This window comes from Triticum aestivum, chromosome 3B (genome assembly GCF_018294505.1).
Source record: "Triticum aestivum cultivar Chinese Spring chromosome 3B, IWGSC CS RefSeq v2.1, whole genome shotgun sequence".
NCBI classification, from domain to species: domain Eukaryota; kingdom Viridiplantae; phylum Streptophyta; class Magnoliopsida; order Poales; family Poaceae; genus Triticum; species Triticum aestivum.
In genome coordinates this window covers 382,261,092-382,280,157 of record NC_057801.1, presented here as the reverse complement: position 1 = coordinate 382,280,157, position 19,066 = coordinate 382,261,092, and the positions used below count along the sequence as shown (strand labels likewise).

Sequence of the window (19,066 nt, the reverse complement as noted above, 5' to 3'; positions counted from 1 at the left end):
CCTTGGCGCGCCCTCCTCCTTGGTCGGCCGCCTCCCCCCTAGCTCCTTTATATACGGGGGCAGGGGGCACCCCAAGGCACACAAGTTGATCATTGATCTTTAGCCGTGTGCGGTGCCCCCCTCCACCATAATCCACCTCGGTCATATCGTAGCGGTGCTTAGGCGAAGCCCTGCGTCGGTAGCTTCATCAACACCGTCATCACGCCGTCGTGCTGACGGAACTCTCCCTCGAAGCTCTACTGGATCATGAGTTCGTGGGACGTCACCGAGCTGAACGTGTGCAGATCGCGGAGGTGTCGTACGTTCGGTACTAGGATCGGTCGATCGTGAAGACGTATGACTACATCAACCGCGTTGTCATAATGCTTCCGCTTACGGTCTAAGAGGGTGCGTGGACGACACTCTCCCCTCTTGTTGCTATGCATCACCATGATCTTGCGTGTGCATAGGATTTTTTTTTAAATTACTACGTTCCCCAACAGTGTTGGCCTGGTCCGATCGATGTTTCTCCATTTTGACGTTGATGCAATTTTAAAGATACTTGTATGCACCCAAAATAAGGAGGACTTTTGGGCCTGGTATCCGGATGGCAAGGGGAGATTCACAGTTAGCTCCGCATACAATTTTTTTTATCAAAACCAAAGTCCGGAGGGAAGAATGGCTAGAGGGCAGAGTCGGGTCTTCAACAAATGACAAAGAGGAGAAATCTTGGACAACTCTATGGAAATTCAATGTCCCTTCAAAAATCAGTGTTTCTGTGGAGTCTGGCTCGCCACTCCCTGCCTACAACCGATGTGCTCCAAAAACGAAATATAGCAAACCAGCGGGCGTGCCCCCTCTGCGGAGTAGTCGATTCATGGCGACATGCTCTTTTATCTTGCACCATGTCCAGGTGCATACGGGCTCTTTCGAGTGAGACCCTTGTTTCAAAGATGACAGAAAACATGGAGCCAAGTGCAAAGAACTGGTTGTTCGAGCTTTATGATACACTAGTTTCACACAGATGGTGGTAACTCTATGTGTGGTGTGGATTCCAGAAGCAAAGCAGTATATAAGGCAATTTTCCAGTCGCCATACCAGACCATCTCGTTTGTGAACAATTTTATCTCTGAGCATGATCAATTACCAGGGGAGGTAGTCAAGTCCAGCATGCAGCCGGCTTCAGTGGTACAATCCCAGCGCTGGCTACCCTCGACATATGGTGCCTTGAAGCTAAATGCGGACAGAGCAGTTGCCAAAAACAAACATGGAGAGGTTGTTGTTGCACTGTGTCGGGATGGTAATGGGAACTATCTGGGCTCTTCGGCGGTGGTCTTTGAGGGGACCAACGATCCCGTGATTCTGGAGACATACGCATGCAGAGAAGCTCTAGCTCTTGTCGAGGATCTCTCCATCTAGCATATCGTGGTGGCCTTCGACTGCCAGGGTGTGGTGAACAACATAAACAAAGGGACAAGAGGTCCTCACGTTGCGGTCATACATGAAATAAAGCACCGTAGTACTAGTTTCTCTACTTTGTACTTTTATTCATGAGCGTTGGAACTTTAATTTTGAGGCTCATAATCTCGTCAAATTTGCTTGTAACTTAGGTCCCGGGAGAGAAATTTGGTTGGGAACCCCTCATGACCCAACCCGTGTACCTATGAACATTGTTTTGAATCAATAAAGTGGGGAGATTTCTCAAAAAACAAACCTATTATGTTGCCTAGGTTGCCATCATTAATGATTGTTTCTGTTGTTTGATGCAGTTGTTTTGTTGATCTTTCCCCCCTCATTTGGTAATAATTTGACTGTGTGCATCCTTGATGCTCTTGAGTCATGATGGTGTAGAGATTGAGTGTAATTGATATCTTCTCAGTACATCCTTGATGCTCCAGATTGAAATAAAGCATGATCAACTCATGCATCCTGGGAGGTTGGCAACCCTTGTGAATGCAAATGGAGTACGCGCGTCCCACAACGGGGAAAAATATCCGATGACGCAATCGAGGAACCGACCAGATGAGCGTGACCGTCAAATACGTTGTTGATAAACACATGTCCTCAGTCACAGGGAACGCTTCAATGCGTGAGAGAACGTGTTGGTTCGATGAGCACGTACCTGCCGCGGTTAATCTCATCTTCTTTCAATCTGGCTCCAATTAAAAGCATGTCCATTTCTGTCATACGCTACTCGTCGTTACAACAGGTTTGCTAGGATGTTTCCGAATAAAAAAAACATCGTGAGAAGATTTTGTCCGAAGAAGAAACATCCTAGCAAATTGGAGCTCAGGTCCGTTATAGCGACGGGTATACAACCCATCCATCCGCGAAGACTCGGACAAAACTATTTGCTTCAAGTCTGTGTTGTGTTGCGACGTACACGCTAAAGTGAGTGCACGAGATAGGCTAACGAGACTCCTTGTGCAGCACTTGAGCCTCAACTTACATTTTTCTGTTACCTGCAAAAAATCCTATACACTAGACGTGTACGTGTTCACCACTGGCCGATAAACATGGTTGTGCTGGTTAAGTCAACACAGAAGCCATATAAACTAATAACCACGTTTTGATCTCGTGTTGTTGGTTTAGTAAAGAAAAGAAATGCAATGACCAGTTTCATAAGTTTTAGCCAGGAAAGACCAAGAAATTCCAAGCCGACGGTTGCGGGTTGGGGCGCCCGGATCCGATTGAATTGAAGCAACGACTCCATGCTGGAAACCATGAAGGGAGGAGCATTTTATTCCTCTGCATATCCATCCCCTCACCCTGTCCCTCTTCTCCTCTCCTCTGCTGCAGCTCCTCTCCATTTTCTCATCGTACCCAGGAAACCAGGTAAGATATCTCCTCCTTTCCTTTTCTTTTTCTCCTTTGTTTCTAGCGCCTTTTGGAATGATTGGGTGGGTGTTAATGAGTTTTTTTTTTCTTTTTTTGAGACAAGGGTGTTAATGAGTTATATAGGTGGTTAGATGGACGGATCATTTTTTGTTTCTTGTTATCTTTTATCGAGTCTCGGCGCATTTTGCTTGGGCCCCTTTCTCTCCTCAGATTACAGTAACCATGAACGGACCTGGTTGGTACATGAGGCAATACAGATAATGCTTCACGACAACCAACCATGGATTGCTTCAAAATTCAAAACTAAGCTAGCTATTACAAGGAGACTGCTGTTTTCATCTTGAAATGGATGTATCTAGATGTATTTTAGTTCTACATACATTCATTTTCATTCATTTTGATGACAAGTAATTCCGAACGGAGGGAGTAAGACACAAGCTATGCAGAATAATGGACTAGCAAATCAGTAGTACAAATTACTGTAGCATTTAGCATTCCTGAGTACCCTGCAGTCGGTATGTTGTTTTATACATGCTCTTTTCCACACCAACTCTTGCAGTGTAAGAGGAAGCACAGAACAACATGTTTTTCCAGCGCAAGAATTCCAAGAAAGTGAAGAACACCGATGCATCATCGCCCAAGAAGGACAAGGATAGCCGTGGGAAGAACGACTTGTTGGATCGCGCCAAGGGAGGGTTTGGTGCCCTTGCAGGAAGCATGAAATCAGCCAAGAATGGTTAGTCCTTTCGTTTCCTTCGTTTTAGAGGCAAAAGGAGGCTCTCTTACAAGAATGCCTCTCCAGCTTCCAACAAATCTCTTCATCATCTCAGCTCTTGAACCTTTCATAGTGTTTGTCATAACAAGTGCTTACCGATAGCACATAGCAGTAGAGTTCTGATTGACACAGGCACTAGGAGTATTTTTGGTTGCTCAAATCCCATGGTGAGTTCAGTAAAAGATATCTCGTGAGTCAAATAAATGAAAATAGAATCGCTAATGTATCCTTTTTATTTTCTGATGAATGAATAGGTTCAGAAAACAGAAATACTTATTCTGAAAACAGTTTTACGTTTAGGCCAGAAGAACAACATTTTTGACACTGACATCAACCTGACAGCTGGATGGTGGATATAACAGCAATACTAAATCAAACTATAATGTTTCAGAGTTGAAATGATGTACTTTAAGAATTTTCATATTAGCTCTCAGAATTTTTAATGCATTGCACATTTCTCCCAAATTGGCTGTCCCAAGTCTTGACAGACAGTTGGCTATATGTAACCTTAATAATTTCCTCCTGCCTGACCTTTGGGCCTGGTCTACAGCTACAGACGCTGAAGAGAGGGCAGCAAAGGTTCAAGAGGATGTGAACGCCGGCATTGAAGCAATCCTGGAGACGGGCTCAGGCATTCTTGAGAAAGCAAAGGAGGATGTTGGAGGCCATTCAGAAACAAGCCGCTCGAAGGAACTAGGTACATACAGTAGTATTCAATTCAGGGTCACTTGAAACGAAAATTTCCGGGACCTGCAAATATCGCAAATTTCCTTGCGATTGCTGTCACCTTCTGTTGATTCTGTTTGACCATTTCACATGGAAAATTATATCCAGAAACATGAAAAAATTCACCGCAGTTGAACAGTTATAAACTGAAACAAACGTTTAGGCAATACAGAAGAATACTGTACATCAGCCAGGAGGCAGTACATACTCTTTTTTTTTCCGAAACGGAGGCAAAAGATTTGCCTCATCTATTAAATAAGAAGAGGATAGAGTTTGTTACAAGGGCACACTTTTACACGGCATGGAAGATTACTCACGCAAAATAATGTTCCCTAATTTTTTTGCTCCGGCGGTGATCCAAAGGTTTGCCTCGCAGATGATGTTGTTTAGCAAGATTGGTGGTGGAGCACTCTTGTTCCGGAAAACACGCGCATTCCGCTCGTTCCAAATGGTCCATGACACGAGCATGGTTAGAGAGGCCATGGCCTTCCTGTTGGGGACTCCGGCGCCGGTCCTATTTGTCCACCATTCCTTAACCGAACTCTCAAGATGCCACATAGAGGTGTCCATACGATGAAGCCCAAGTTTTGCAATGACCAAGTTCCATAGCCTAATAGTGAAGCGGCATTTGAAGAAAAGATGCTGTCCACTTTCTTGCTCTCGCTTGCAGAGGGTGCAAAGACCACAATTTGACCATCCACGTTTTTGTAGTCTATCCGCGGTCCAAATTCTGTCTTGGATAGCCAACCAAGCGAAGAATTTAGCCTTTGGTGGCGCCCAAGCCAAGAAATTGGGCCTTGTAGGCGGAGGCCGCAGTGTAGTGCCCACTTGTCGTATGCTTCCACACAATAGTATCTTCAGAGAGTGCATCCAGATGCACATCGTTCACAAGTGCCCATAGCGTGAAGAATTGTCGGATGTACTCAACGGAGACAACCGTGGAGGTGTTGAGCTTGAGGATCCATGCATTATTTTGTAGGGCCTCCTGCACCTTCCAGTTCTTCCTTGAGGAGGCCGCAAAGACGAGCGGGGCAACATCCTTAGGCTTGCACCCATGGAGCCAGGGAGAATCCCAAAAAGGCGTTTTAGCGCCGTTCCCCATGATGATGGTCGTGGACGCATAGAAGAAGTCAAGGTCCTCCTCGTTACATGGATTTCCCAAGCCCACCCACAACTTTTGTGGTGCCGTCCATTCGAACCATGGCCATCTCAAGCGCAAGGCCCGCGCGAATTTATCGGTGTTGAGAACCCCTAGGCCGCCATATTCGCACGGGCGGCAAACCATCTCCCAGTTTACCTTGCACTTGGCGCCCGTCGTCTTATCCGATCCCGACCAAAGGAAAGCCCGCTCCAGTTTGTTGATATTGTGAAGAATGCCCGACGGTATGACCAAAGATGTGATGAAATAGACCGCTTGCGAGGTGGCGACAGACTTAACAAGGGTCGTTCGTCCAATGGTGGTGATGTTTTGCCCCTCATATGTCACCAACTTGCCCGCAATTTTGTCCTCAAGAAATTGCAAATCCACCTTCTTAAGCTGCCAGACGGACAATGGAAGACCCAAGTATGTTATGGGGAAGGACACCCTGTTAGCTGGCAATCCTTGCAGAATGTGCTCCAGGTTTAGGTGATTGCATCGAATGGGTAGAACCGAGCTCTTGTGAAAATTGGTGCATAGCCCGGTGACCTCCCTGAATCCGCTCAAAATGGCTGAGAGGTTGTCAATATCTTTTTTGATTGGAGCCATGAAAACAGCCGCATCGTCTGCATAGAGTGAAGTTCGCACCATGATCCCTCTCCCACGAATTTTGTGGAGTAGTCCTTTTCGGGTTGCCAGCTCCAGTAGTTGTTGGAGTGTGTCAATTGCAATGACAAAAAGGAGCGGGGATAGGGGGTCCCCCTGCCGAAGGCCCCTACCGTGCTTGATGGGGTTGCCAGGCACCCCATTTAACAGAATCCTAGAAGATGATGTGCAAAGAAGAGCCGCAATCCAATCCCAAAACTTGGGGGGAAACCCCCTCCGCCGAAGGAGGTCGAGGATGTATTCCCATCTGACCGAGTCGAAGGCTTTGCGTATATCTAGCTTGAACAGGAGAGATGGAGTCCTGCATTTGTGTAGCCTACGGGCCAAGTTCCGGACACACATGAAGTTATCGTGGATGCTTCTGCTCTTGATGAATGCACTTTGGGCGTTGGAGACCAAGCTGTTCATGTGCTGGGCGAGACGGATGGAAAGAATTTTTGCGATAATCTTGGCGACGGCATGAATGAGACTAATGGGCCTGTAGTCGGCAATCCCCTCCGCGCCCTCTTTCTTGGGAAACAACACTATATTTGCAGAGTTGAGCCAATGGAGACTAGATGTCTGAAGAGAGTCAAACTGGTGTATCACCCTCATCATGTCAAATTTAATGACGTCCCAACACTTCTTAAAAAAAGCTCCAGTGAAGCCATCCGGCCCGGGCGCCTTGTCACTTGGCATGTCATTGATTGCCTCACGTACCTCCTCAACGGTGATGGGTGAGTCGAGGCCGTGCAAGTCATGTACCTCTAAGTTGAGCTCCTCCCAATTTAGATCCTTATTGCATGTGTTCCCTTTTTTCATCACTTCAGAAAAGTGGTCCAGAATGAGCTTCTCCTTAGCGTCATGCTCGGTGATCCACCCTTGGTCATGCTTTAGTCTATGAATGTGATTTTTCCTCCTTCTAGCATTAATCCGGCGATGGAAGAACTTGGTGTTGGCATCACCCTCCTTGAGGTTAGCAATTCTCGCACTTTGTTTTTTCCGAGCTCTCTCAAGCACGGCCAAGCTAATGACCCTCCTTTTAAGCCTCGCCCTAAGGTCACTCTCCTCGGGGGAGAGATGACGGGTCTCTTGAGCAATGTCGAGGCGTAGGATCACCAATAGGGCGGCATGTAGGTGAACCTTTGCCTTGGAGAAAAGGCCCCTACTCCATTCGGAAAGGCGGAGAGCCACCTTCTTGAGTTTATGGAACAGGACTTGATATGGCTCAACATGCTCTAGCGGCTCGATCCAAGCCTTTTTGACCACCTCCATAAAGCCGGGCATAGCAATCCAAAAAAATTCAAACTTGAAGGTTCTAGGCCTCCGAGGCCCCTTGTCATCGGCGAGGAGAAGCGGGCAGTGATCGGATAGCGAGGACGAGAGGGCGTGAAGCAGATGAGTGCTGAAAGTGGTGTCCCACTCAGCATTGCAGAAAAACGAGTCCAGTTTGCACATAGTTGGATTTTCCCTCTCGTTGCTCCAAGTGAACCTCCTATTTTGCAAGTGAATCTCTTTAAGCTCACAACTTTGCAGTGTCGCTCGGAACCGATTAATTCTACTTCGGTTGACATGTCTTTTGTTTTTGTCTCTTGCACGATAAATTTGGTTGAAATCCCCAGCCGCAAGCCATGGCATACCGTTGGGCAGTTTTTGGCTGATAAGCTCGGCGAAAAAGGCATCTTTGCGAGAAGAGTCCGCGGGGCCGTACACGGTGGTGAGCTTGTATTGCACCTCGGAGTCACGAATACGGACCATGGCGGACAGGCAGAAGGTGGTAGCTGTGATGTTAGACATTTCCACAAGGTGATCGTCCCAGAGCAGCAAAATGCCTCCACGAGTGCCGTCCGCCGGCCTTTGCGCAAAATTGCGCAGTTTGTTCCCTCCTAAGAAGGAGGCTGTGAAGATGTCGACATTGTGAAGCTTTGTCTCCTGTAGACACACAATATGGCAAGAAGAAGCAGCAATGGTGGCGCTGACAGTAGCTCGTCTATCCGGACAGTTGAGGCCCCGGACATTCCAACACATAACATTGATAGGTTGCACTAACATGGCAACATGGAGTACACTTCTGAACTTGGCCACATGCCACACACAACTCAGCTACGGTTATGCTTGTGCCATGCAACCCAACTACACTTACACGGACCAACACACATGGACCAGGATTTAGCTAACATAGAGAACATTTCCAACCCAAAGATATCAACTTGCTCAGGTGGAGGCCTGCAGAGCAGCAGCGGCATCCTCCATCCTCTCCACGTCCATAGGGACCATAGCACCCTCCCCTCCGGGCTGGATGAGGGCGTCCTCCACACCCATTGCTTGCACATCATCTAACTTGAACAAATCTCGCATGGCAGAGATCACCTCCAGCGGCAACTGCTCCTTGAAACGCTCAGCAAATGCATCCAGGGCCTTGGCCGTGATGTCTTCTCCGTCCTTGACGATCCCCAGACTGCGAGCAACCAGGATCTCAGCCGCCTTAGCCGCCGGCGCCGGCACCACCCTTGTTCTGCCAGCAGCTTTGAGCCTCGCACTGGTCCTGTGCAGCGAGAGGCCCGCACTTGTCCGGGCAATGTTCACTCCAGCAAGAGTCTTACGGCGCGCAGCAGGAGGCCTGGGAGGCGTTGATGCAGGAGAGGGCAGCAAGGGCTCTTGCCGATCTTCAAAGAGCACGGACAGGCCAACCCCAGCTGGCTGCAGATCAGCAGCAGCCCTGCGAAGCCGCACCGGTGATGGCGTGCGCTGAAGCGGCCCATTGGAGATGAGCGGGGGGGTGGGCGATGCCTCGAACCCAGGGGCTTCACCGGCGACAGAGGAGGGAGCAGATGCGTTGGTGAGCACAGCTGCAACACCGTCGAGGATGGGACCGCCAGATGTGATGTCACAGCCCGAGCCTCGTCCCTCCTGGAGCGAGCAAGTCGAGGCAGCACCGACGCATAAAAACGTCCCTCCTGAATGTTTGCTTCACTCTACGCTTTCTTAAGCATAAAAACGCATACGAAAATTTAGGGGGAAACGCTAGTCTGTGTATAGGTGAGATATCCTTTTCTGATATGGCCTTAGAAGGAAATCAACGAGGCATGTGATTAATTACAAAAGGGTGACGTGACAGGTAGTGATGGCAGAAGTTAATTCCATCCATGATCCCCAGAGTAGGTTGATGCGAATGGATCATGTGAGATTTATCACACTATGCATGTTGTTTTTTCTAACGGTACCATGTTTATTTGAGTTTTGGATGCTGTGAACTTAATAAATAGGAGTATTATGTTAAAACTTGATCCAGATGATGGCTTGAAAGCATCAAACTAGAGTTTAGTTTTGAGCATTTCATAGTTATTTTTTGGCGGCCTGTCTTTAGCTTTACTTGCAAGGAAAAGCAACTTTATGCACAATGATTATTGTGCAGGACGCTGGAGTAGCTGATACTAGTACCGTTTTCCAGCTTGTGTTTTCTCCATAGAATAGAATAGAGGGCCACTTGTGATCCGAAATCGCAAAGAAGGGATGTTTATAGGCTAAAATACTACTCCCTCCGTCCCAAAATAAGTGTCTTGATCTTAGTACAAATTTGTACTAAAGATAGTACAAAGTTGAGACAATTATTTTGGGACGGAGGGAGTAGTATTCAGAACATCCCTGATTGTGAGCAGAGACTTTGTGGGATGTTTTTTCTTTCTTTCTAATAGAGTAATATTCTGATGAAGAGGCAGTTTACAGCTCAAGGACCCAATGTTGTTGCTGTGTCATGGTAGCTGGCGTCCATGTGCCAGTGCCACTGCCAGATGGTTAGTTGACCTTGATGCACACGCATATTGTACTACGTGCAACCAAATCCTTAATTCGTCCAGCATGGAAACAAAAACAAAACCCCTGAATAACGCAGGGCAGGAAGATCCAACTGTTACGTCGTATATTCTTATGCCCGCGGATCAAGTAAAACAAACAAATGTAGTAGAAATATATTGCTGCATTTATTATTATTATTATTATTAACAAGACAGAAGAACATTGATGTGTACCCCTATTTTATTTGACCCAGTTGGACCAAATGATGCAAAAACTCTGCATCGTGCGAGCGAGCAGTAATGCCCACCAACCACTATACTAGAATCAATCAATGCTTGCAATTTGCCAGTGTGTAAGAAGTAGTACTAGTACTAGTGTATTTAGCTGTCACCCTCCTGCCCTACCATGTACTAGAGCACTTCGGCACTCTTCTCCTGTATATATAGTGCCCAGCCCAAAAGCATTAGCCTGCTTCTCTTGATCTAGATCGCCCTGGCCTGGCCTGACACGGAGATCCAAACCCAGAATTCTTGAGCTCCTCATACCTACAAATTATTAGGTCGTGCTTTTCGGCTTCCTTCTGTCTCCTTAGCTTTCCCCATTTATTGCAACCTTCTCAAATCTCAAGATTCCAACTGGTAAGCCTCTCTTCTTCCTCCTCTTCACTAGTTTGATTGATTCAGCCTATACCATACTATATACTAGATAAGCTTCTGTCTCTCAATCTCTTTCATCTTGTTGAGAGATCCGAGTTACCAAGGTCTCCTAATGTTTCTCCAACTAGTATTAAGAAAGACCCGTCTCGTGCATATGCAAACTTTGGGCTTTACAGTTTCTTGATAGCATGACATCAAATCGATAATACCAAAGTTTTTGTAGTTGAAATGCCAAGTATAGTCTCTTAACAACACTAGTTAATTTCTTAAGGTCAAGGAAGTGAAGAAGAAGGAGAGAAGGACATGGATGCCTTAAGTTCGATGCTGGACAAGGCGAAAGACAAGGTGAAAAGCAACCCTGATGTGATGGAGAAAGTCAATTCGGTCCTCGACAAGGTGAAGAACCACCCAGAGGTCATGGAGAAAGTTGCTGAGGTTTTACATCTGGGAAAACGTGGTAAAAACTTTTGATCCAAGTCTAATTTGTACTAGACTAGAAGATATTTCCTGACAAATAGTACCTGGTTTGTTGCTCTGTCATCAAACTCTTGTAATACTCCAAAGATTTGTTTATACAGAATCCAAAGAGAAAGAACCCGAGCCTGAGGACAAGACAAAAGAAGGCGAGACCTCTGCTGACAAGACTCAAGACTCAAACATCCTAGACCAGGCCGTGGAAGAAATTCAGGCTGTTGTGGCAGCTGTGCAGCAGCAGGAAACAACCGGGGATGAAACTCAAGTTCCAGTCCAGGCTGCTGCTGAAGGAGACGAGCCTGAGCAAGTAAAACGGGAGGTGGAGAAAGACAACCCCAAGAACAGAATCGACTTCCTTGGCTTCTTCGCCATGATCTTTGAGAGGTTCTGCTCCCCAGCTGACAAGAAGAAAGACTAGTTCCGTGTCACCTGCCGGATTTATCCATTTGTCTTCATCAAAACTGAATGGTCTGCATATGGGGTGGCTGTGGATGGATGCTGTACAGTTTGCACTTGTGTGTTCTTTTGAGATTTATTTCATTTTGGGATTGTCTTTAATGTTGATGGATGCAACAAAAAAAATGTGTTTCATTTTTGTGTAATTATTGTCACTCATGGATTTCATCCTATTTTATGCGAATGAAAGGGTTTAATTCAATTTCTTTTTGAAGGCTTCAGTATAATTTCCCTTGGTTAATATGATGTTACTTGACGATGCACTCAAGTTCTGGTTCTATGCTGTAGATAACATGATTTTCATATGCACAAAAAGAAAGGGGGGAAAACTTGCCAAAACGAAGTAGACAAAGATCTTCATGTGATCTTTTTTTTTTTTTTTTGAAATTGCAGGTCTTCATGTGATCTTTGCGATGCCAATGAAAAGATTTGAGCCAAATGAGGCTATAGGGAACTGATTCATAAACTTGATGGTAGCCAGGGTTCACCTTTTCATTTTTACTGACCTATGTCAGAAATACAATTTATGGGACAGCGGATGCGCAAATGGTTCGACAACGCAGCTCAAAACTACTGCACATTTTTACTATTGTATTGCCGATGCAAGGCAATCACAAAAACAAAATGATTTATCAATTCAATTATTCAAGAAGCACAATAAGTATACAATCATATCCAAGTCTGGAGCAGCTCAAATGCTCAACTGGGCTGTCATGCTTACAAATGTAACAGTTAAGTTGCTATTAAAACCATCATATGCAACATAGCTTACAAATGAGACCCACAACGCAAATAGGTCGATGTTGCTTCATTTGTTGTTGTTACCAGTCAATGGATGAGCTTTCTCGCGTGGAGGTACTCCCAGCAAATTTTTCATCATGTCATATGTCGTGAAACCAATAGCAACTGAAGGGACAACCTGAAATGGATCGATTTTTAGAGAAGTTGCACATTTAAGATACGATTCAAAAAAAAAGTGAGAGTATACAATATCTGCCACCTCTAATCCTCAATTACCTTGACATAATTAAGGCTCAAGCCAGCGAACAGTTGTCTCCACCCCTGGCACCGAATGATAAGAAAGAGACCCTGAAATGTTCCTCTTATGCGGAAGGCATCATTTGCATTCTGGGGCTGCTTGTTCTGAACCTGAACACATGACAGGTCAGAAGCGAATCAGAATTGCAATCAAACTTACAACCCCATAGAATATCATTACTACAATGTGAATTATACCTGCATTTGCCTTCGGACAACATCCAGTGGGTAAGTGAGGGTTTGTCCAAAAAGACCAGCCAAAGCCCCACAAGAGAGCTTCAATATAACAGATCTCTTGTAATCTTCTGGAACACGAGATTTCAGGTCCTCGTATATGTAAAATTTCAGGCCAGCGTACGGAAGAATACCGATCAGGGTTGGGCCTGACAGACAATTGAAATTTGATTGTCATGCAGTGTAATGCTATGGGAGTTTTACATAACATCTAAATACATGACTTTTCATAGTTAGCGTACTAAGTGGTACATAATTTCAAATACCGCAAGGTTGGGCACAGTAATGTACATAACTTCAAACATATTTTTCAGGATATTCACGTGTTAGCCCATCATAAACTACTCTCATATATTGAGCCCTCGCAATTGCTTTTATGGTCACCTAATACCACTATGCCAGTGCGTGACAGTATTAATCAGTGATACCAGATATGGATGAAATATGTAGTTGCATATGCATTCCAAGCATTCACCTGAACTTTATTTATAGCACCCTTGTTACAACATAAAAGCTTTGCAAGTATGGAACATGAGCTGAAGTTTCACCGATTGAGTAGGCTATAAGAGACGTGATTTCGCAAGTTGATAGCCACGACATACCTATCCCACGGTACAAAGATCGTACACCTCCTTCCTTGTAAACAGTTTTAAAAACATCCTTTACACCATTATATACTGGTTGGCGGCCAAAATTTCCCAATGAATTGACAGGTTGGGCTACATTTGAAACCTAGTGAAGCAAATTAATAAGAATAACCATGAGCCAATGTGACGATCAAGAAGTTAGTCCAATAGCACTTCGATTGAAGAGACACTTTATTACATACATATACAAAAAAGAAAAGCAATGATGAGCAGGGTAGTACATACCTGGTATGCCAGCTTGGTCCTAGCCAAGTCTAAAGGGTAGGTGCACAGAACTGCAGTTCCGCCAGCAGCTGAACCAGCCAAGAGATCAACCACAGGTCCTGTACCCACTGATGGGGCATTATTCAGTATCCAGCACCTATACTGCTCATATGTCATGTAATGCAATGCTGCATATGGAACAATCCGAAGCACGCTCGCACCATTTCCTCTGCATGAACGGTAAATAAAATATCAAAATAAGTATGCTGAACTTAGCAGTAAGAAGTTAAAAAATCAAGACGCTGAATTCAAGAGTCAGAGTTTAAGGCGTTGTTTTCTCCACTTTACTTACTTGTAGAAGTTAGCCTACCCCAACTTGTTTGGGACTAAAGGCTTTGTTGTTGTGTTGTACTTACTTGTAGAAGCCTCGAAGTCCCTCGTATTGCCACAGCTTCCTCAAGGATTGGAGAATCCCAAGGGATTGAAACCCTTGGGTTCTTGTCTAGAAAGCAGCATTGTACCAAGTTAATAAAGGAGCTAAAATACCCATGCAATCACCACAAGCAACGGAAGTGAAGGATTAAGCAGTCCATACCTGCAATAAGATCTTTACCCTCTCAAGTGGCGCGACGGCAGTCTTTGCAAATGCACCAGCTGCACCACCAGCAATAAGCTACTTGGCATAGACAGGTAGTAAGCCCAAAGCATTCACTTGTGTGGTAGTTGAGGCAGATGAAAATGTGGATTCTTGCGAGGAACCCATGTTTCCAACTGGCTGGGCAGGTGGGAATATGTGCTCACCACTGTTAGTAACATTAACAGAAAGGAAACCAATTCAGAGCAAAGAATATGTTTTACAGGGCAGAGTGTTGCCAAGAATATGTCCCCGAAATAGGATATCCAAATGGGAAGCTTTAGTTTGTCTCCTCGGCACTCATATTAAATGGTAAACCCAGGATAAACCAGAAGCTGAGCTGGCACAGTACTATCTGGGTAACAATCGCCCGAAAAAGACACACACAACACAACTAAGCCATTCTTTGCCCTCCAAGTTAAATAATAAACAAACTAAAGAGGGATGCATTCGCGTGGCCAATCCGCAGCTGTAGAGTAACTATTGGCAACACTTGTGATAGATAGATATACTAGTAGCTCGGTTCTAACAACACCAGCTGAGGGGAGGGGCTTGTAGAGCGAGAAGAGGATACGGGCAGATCGGAAAAGGCTCCGGCCCGCCGGTGGTGGCTGCAGGTGGAGTCCCTAGCCCATGGGGCTATCTCCGGCGGCGGGAGGCGAAAGGCCTTTACGGGGGACGGGGAGATCGGAGAGAAGGGTCGGGGCAGAGCTCCCTCGCATCCAAATCCAACTCGCTCCACCAAGAGAGTGGGGGAGGAATACTCATCAATCGCGGAGGATCTGCTGGGGAATTGGTCTGGTAGGCAGTGATTCGTTTCCTTGGATCGATTCGGCCGAACCCGGGGTGTGGGGGTGCGGGTGGGGGTGGGGGCGGATAGAGAGGAGCTCTTCTCCAAGAAATTCAAGGAACGCCCAAGTGCCTTGCGTCACGTGCGGGAAACGGAGGCTCCACTCTACGTGTTGACACTACACCAACGGCAAGACTAGGCTGTCCGGTCGTCCTTTTTTTTTTTTTTTTTTTTTGAGGAAGTTCTTTTGATTTTGAGGGGTAGGCTGTCCTATTGTCATTCAGAGCCAGACCTGGCCAGATGGGCCGGCACGGCCTGGCCTAAACGGGCCAGGCACAGCACGCCTATGCCCATCAGCCCATTTCAATGTGGGCAGTTTTTTGGGTCTATTTGGGCAGTTTGCAGGCAAATCCTATTCGGCGCTTCAAGCGCCTGTTAAAGTGCAATTCGCAAACGGATGCCTAAAGCAATCACAAGGTGGGCCAACCCATTCTATTCTTATTCCCCTTTTTTAGAAACAGCAAAAATGCACGGGTACAAGAAGTCGAAACCTCGACACCCTCATTAGGGCATCTCCAGCCGTTGGCCCCCCAGGAGGGGCAAAAAATCGCCCCTTGGGGGCGCACCGGCGCTAAACCACGCACTGGGGGCGTGATGTCCCCCAGTCGCGGCGCCCACAGTTAGTCAAAAAAGTCAAATACGACGCAAAAAACGACTCAAATTTAACGCAAACATTGGCGAATTCGTTCAAACTTGAACATATTTTACAGAAAAAGAAAAAAAACTACCGCGGGCTACCCCCGCCGTCTCCCTCGCCGCCTGCCTCGCCGCCCGCCCACGCGGTTCTACATGCCGAGGAGGCTGTAGAATCGCGTGTAGTCACCGCCGTCGTCGTCATCATCGTCGTCGTCGTCGCCGCCCCCGCCTACGCCTCCGTTGTCCCTGCTGCATCCCTCCCCGGTTGGCGTGGCGGGTTGGACGGTCCGGGGGTGTCGTCGTCGTCGTCGTCGCTGTCGAGGACCACGACGTCGTGCTCGTCGTCCTCGCGCCCACGCTTGCGGGCGGCGATCTCCTCCAGGGCCCGGCGCTGCCGGACCATCTCGTTACGGAGGTAGTCGTCCCGCGCCCACCGCATGGCGTCCTCGTCGGAGAAGCCGTGCCGGGCTATCTCCTCGTACTCCGCGGGGAGGCCGGGCTCCGGCTTGGGCTCGACGAGGACGAAGCGGCCGCCGGTGGGTGGAGAGGCGTTGGCGCCGATGCGGACGCCGGAGCTGCGGGTGCGCGCGCTGACCGGCGTGTCCTGGGCTCCGGCTTGACGGGGCGGAGGCAGGGCGAGCCGCCGGACGAGAAGGAGGACCCCCCGGTCTCCATGCGCCTCGGGGTCCAGGAGCTTCCCCGGCGGCGTGAGAAGGAAGGGGGAGCGGGGTACTCGAGGCACGGCGTGTTGCCGCCCTCGATGTACTCGAGGATGGCCTCCAACATGCGCCCGGGCACACCCCACCACCGACGCCGGTCGGCGGCATTGAGCCTGCTGGAGGGCACGACACCATTGGTGGCCTCGAGCTGCTGGGCGTGACGGCGGCGGAAGTAAGGGTCCCAGAGCGGGCTGTCGGGGACGTACCGTGGCCCCTTCCTCGCCGCACGCGGCAGGTTCAAGCGGATGCATGCGATCTCCGCACGCCGCGCCGCGCCGGTGGGTACCGGGGGCACCGGCACGCCGCCCGCGCTAATCCTCCACGCCCCGGGCACCCGCATGTCCGGCGGGACCGGGTATTCGGCCTCGTAAAGGAGGCGAGCCTCGTCTTCATGAAGATGGCGGCGGCCAAATCCGTTCGCCGCCGCGCTGTCGCCTGGGAAGCGCTCGACCATGGGTGTGAACTGGAGACGGCGAAAGAGAGGAGAGGAGAGGGAGGAACGACGACGGCGGGAGAGTGTGAGTTGCCGAGTGCGCCGGGGCGTGTCATATATAGGCCGAGGCGCGCGTGCCATCGTGTGTACGCGTGGCGGGCGAGGGAGGGCGAGGGACGCGCGTCGTCCGATCTTCACTGCGCCGCCCGTGAGGCATCAATGGTGCAGGCTGACCGGCACGGCAGCGCGCGGCAGCTTTGGCATTGATTCGCCGCAGGAAACGAGGCGATGAGGACGACGAAGGGCCGAGAAGAGAGCCGTGTCGCTGACGACCAAGTACACTACAAACATGATACGTATGACTACCAACTAAGATCAATAACACACCCTGATAACTTCTGCACGGGTACCTGATAACTTACATACAAACAACGCGGTAATTTGACCGAGGAAAAAGGTTGGTCGAAACATGCCCTGGCAAATTCTGTGTAAATTGCATGATAACTTACGTACCACAGACCTGGTAAATTACATACAAACATCGTCATAACTTTGACCCGGAGAAAAAATTTGTTCAAACATACTCCCTAGCAACTTCTCTGTAAATAACATGATAATATTTGCACCACAGACTTGATATTTTATATACACCGCGGTAACTTTGACTGAGGGAATTATTTTGTTAAAATATACCTTGATAACCTATGCATAAAATACATGATAATATATGTATAGCAGACATGATAACTTACGTATGAACACCATGGTAAGTTTTGAACGAGGGGTGGGGATTGTTTAAAACTTCTCCCCGATAACGTATGTGCGAAAAGTGTGGTATTTTTACGCATCATATAGCTAATAACTTACACTCAAACACCATGATAAATTTTAAACGAGGGGAGGGGGTGGGAGTTGTTGAAATATACCATGACAATTTTTATCGAAAGTTATACCCTGATAATTTTTATGTAAGATTATCATGATGCCCATGCTAAACTATCATGCTTCTCATGCTCTAGTTATCAGCCTTCTAATAATGTAATTGTCAACCTTGCTATGTTATTTGTTACTCCCTCAGTCTCATAATGTAAGACGTTTTTTGACACTAGACACTACACTAGTATCAAAAAACGTCTTACATTATGGGACGGAGGGAGTACTAGGTTGCACCATGCTTCTCGCGCTTTAGTTATCATGCTTCTAATGAGGCAGTTACCAACCTTATCATGCTAAAGTTATCATAGTTATCACGCTCTAGTTATCAGCCTTCTAGCATGTAGTTATCAACCTTACCATGCTATTTTGGTTACCAGGGTGCTAACGTCGAAGTTATCAGGATGGTCATGATAAGCTGCTTATGCAAAAGTTACCAAACCTTAAATTAACTTTTTTTGCAAATATGGTAGAAAGAAGAGGGTCCAAATACCATGTTTATGTTTAGTAGACAACAAGTAAAGGTGGTTTAGTTGGTTGTCGGGTTTAGTAGCTACTCAATAGGCTTGGGTTCGAGTCCCCTTTCCTAGGGACACATGGGATTAGGAGCGCAACATTTGGGTTGGACACCTTCAGGTCTATTACTATCTCGCGATCAGTCAAAAGTTGGTGTAGTCCTTCGAAAAAATTTCTGCATTTGTACTCTTTGTTCACATATTCAAAAAATGCCAGCTTTTTCAAATTTGTTTACATATTAAAAAATGTTCATGTTTCCAAACAAAATTGCAATTTTACAAAATGTTCACATTTTAAAAAAACTTTTGGTAATTTTGGGAAAATATCCATGATTTTCAATTTTTGTTCACAAATTCACAAAATGTTTGGAAATTTCAAAAAATGTTCCAGCTTTTCCAAATTTGTTCACATATCCAAAAAATGTTCATGTTTTCAAAAATGTCTGGCGATTTAAATGCTCGCATTTTTAAAAACTTGTTCGGAGTTTCAAAAACTCTTTGCTTTTTCAAATTTTGTTAACAACTTCAAAAAAGTTCAAGCTTTTCCAAATTTGTTTGCATATTCAAAAAAGTTATATGTTTTCATATTTTGTTTGCAAATTCAAAAATTGTTCGCGTTTTGGAAATTTGTTCATAATTTCAAACAGTGTTCGTATTTAAAAAAATCCATTTTCCAGAAAATGTTTGTGTTTTTAAAAGATTGTTCATGATTTCATAGAGTATTCTCATTTTCATTTTTTT

At 46.6% G+C, this 19,066-nt stretch overlaps 1 protein-coding gene and 1 pseudogene across 3 annotated transcripts; one reads left to right on the top strand and one right to left on the bottom strand.

The window, feature by feature from the left end:
- Positions 1–2,559: 2,559 nt before the first annotated feature.
- Positions 2,560–11,688, top strand: LOC123069960 (high mobility group nucleosome-binding domain-containing protein 5). Of its 3 annotated transcripts, none has more exons than XM_044492956.1 (5): positions 2,560–2,814; positions 3,377–3,553; positions 4,143–4,289; positions 10,824–11,006; positions 11,131–11,688. In XM_044492956.1, the coding sequence occupies exons 2-5, from the start codon at positions 3,400–3,402 to the stop codon at positions 11,442–11,444; spliced, it is 798 nt and encodes a 265-aa protein (XP_044348891.1). In that variant the 5' UTR covers positions 2,560–2,814; positions 3,377–3,399; the 3' UTR covers positions 11,445–11,688. The 3 variants fall into 3 exon arrangements, with proteins under 3 accessions (XP_044348891.1, XP_044348890.1, XP_044348892.1); XM_044492955.1 differs by having other exon boundaries at positions 2,575–2,814; positions 10,824–11,009; XM_044492957.1 differs by lacking the exons at positions 2,560–2,814; positions 3,377–3,553; positions 4,143–4,289 and adding an exon at positions 10,278–10,534 and having other exon boundaries at positions 10,824–11,009.
- A 410-nt stretch (positions 11,689–12,098) lies between these two features.
- LOC123069959 (mitochondrial carrier protein CoAc1-like) lies at positions 12,099–15,153 on the bottom strand (annotated as a pseudogene).
- Between the last annotated feature and the right edge of the window lie 3,913 nt (positions 15,154–19,066).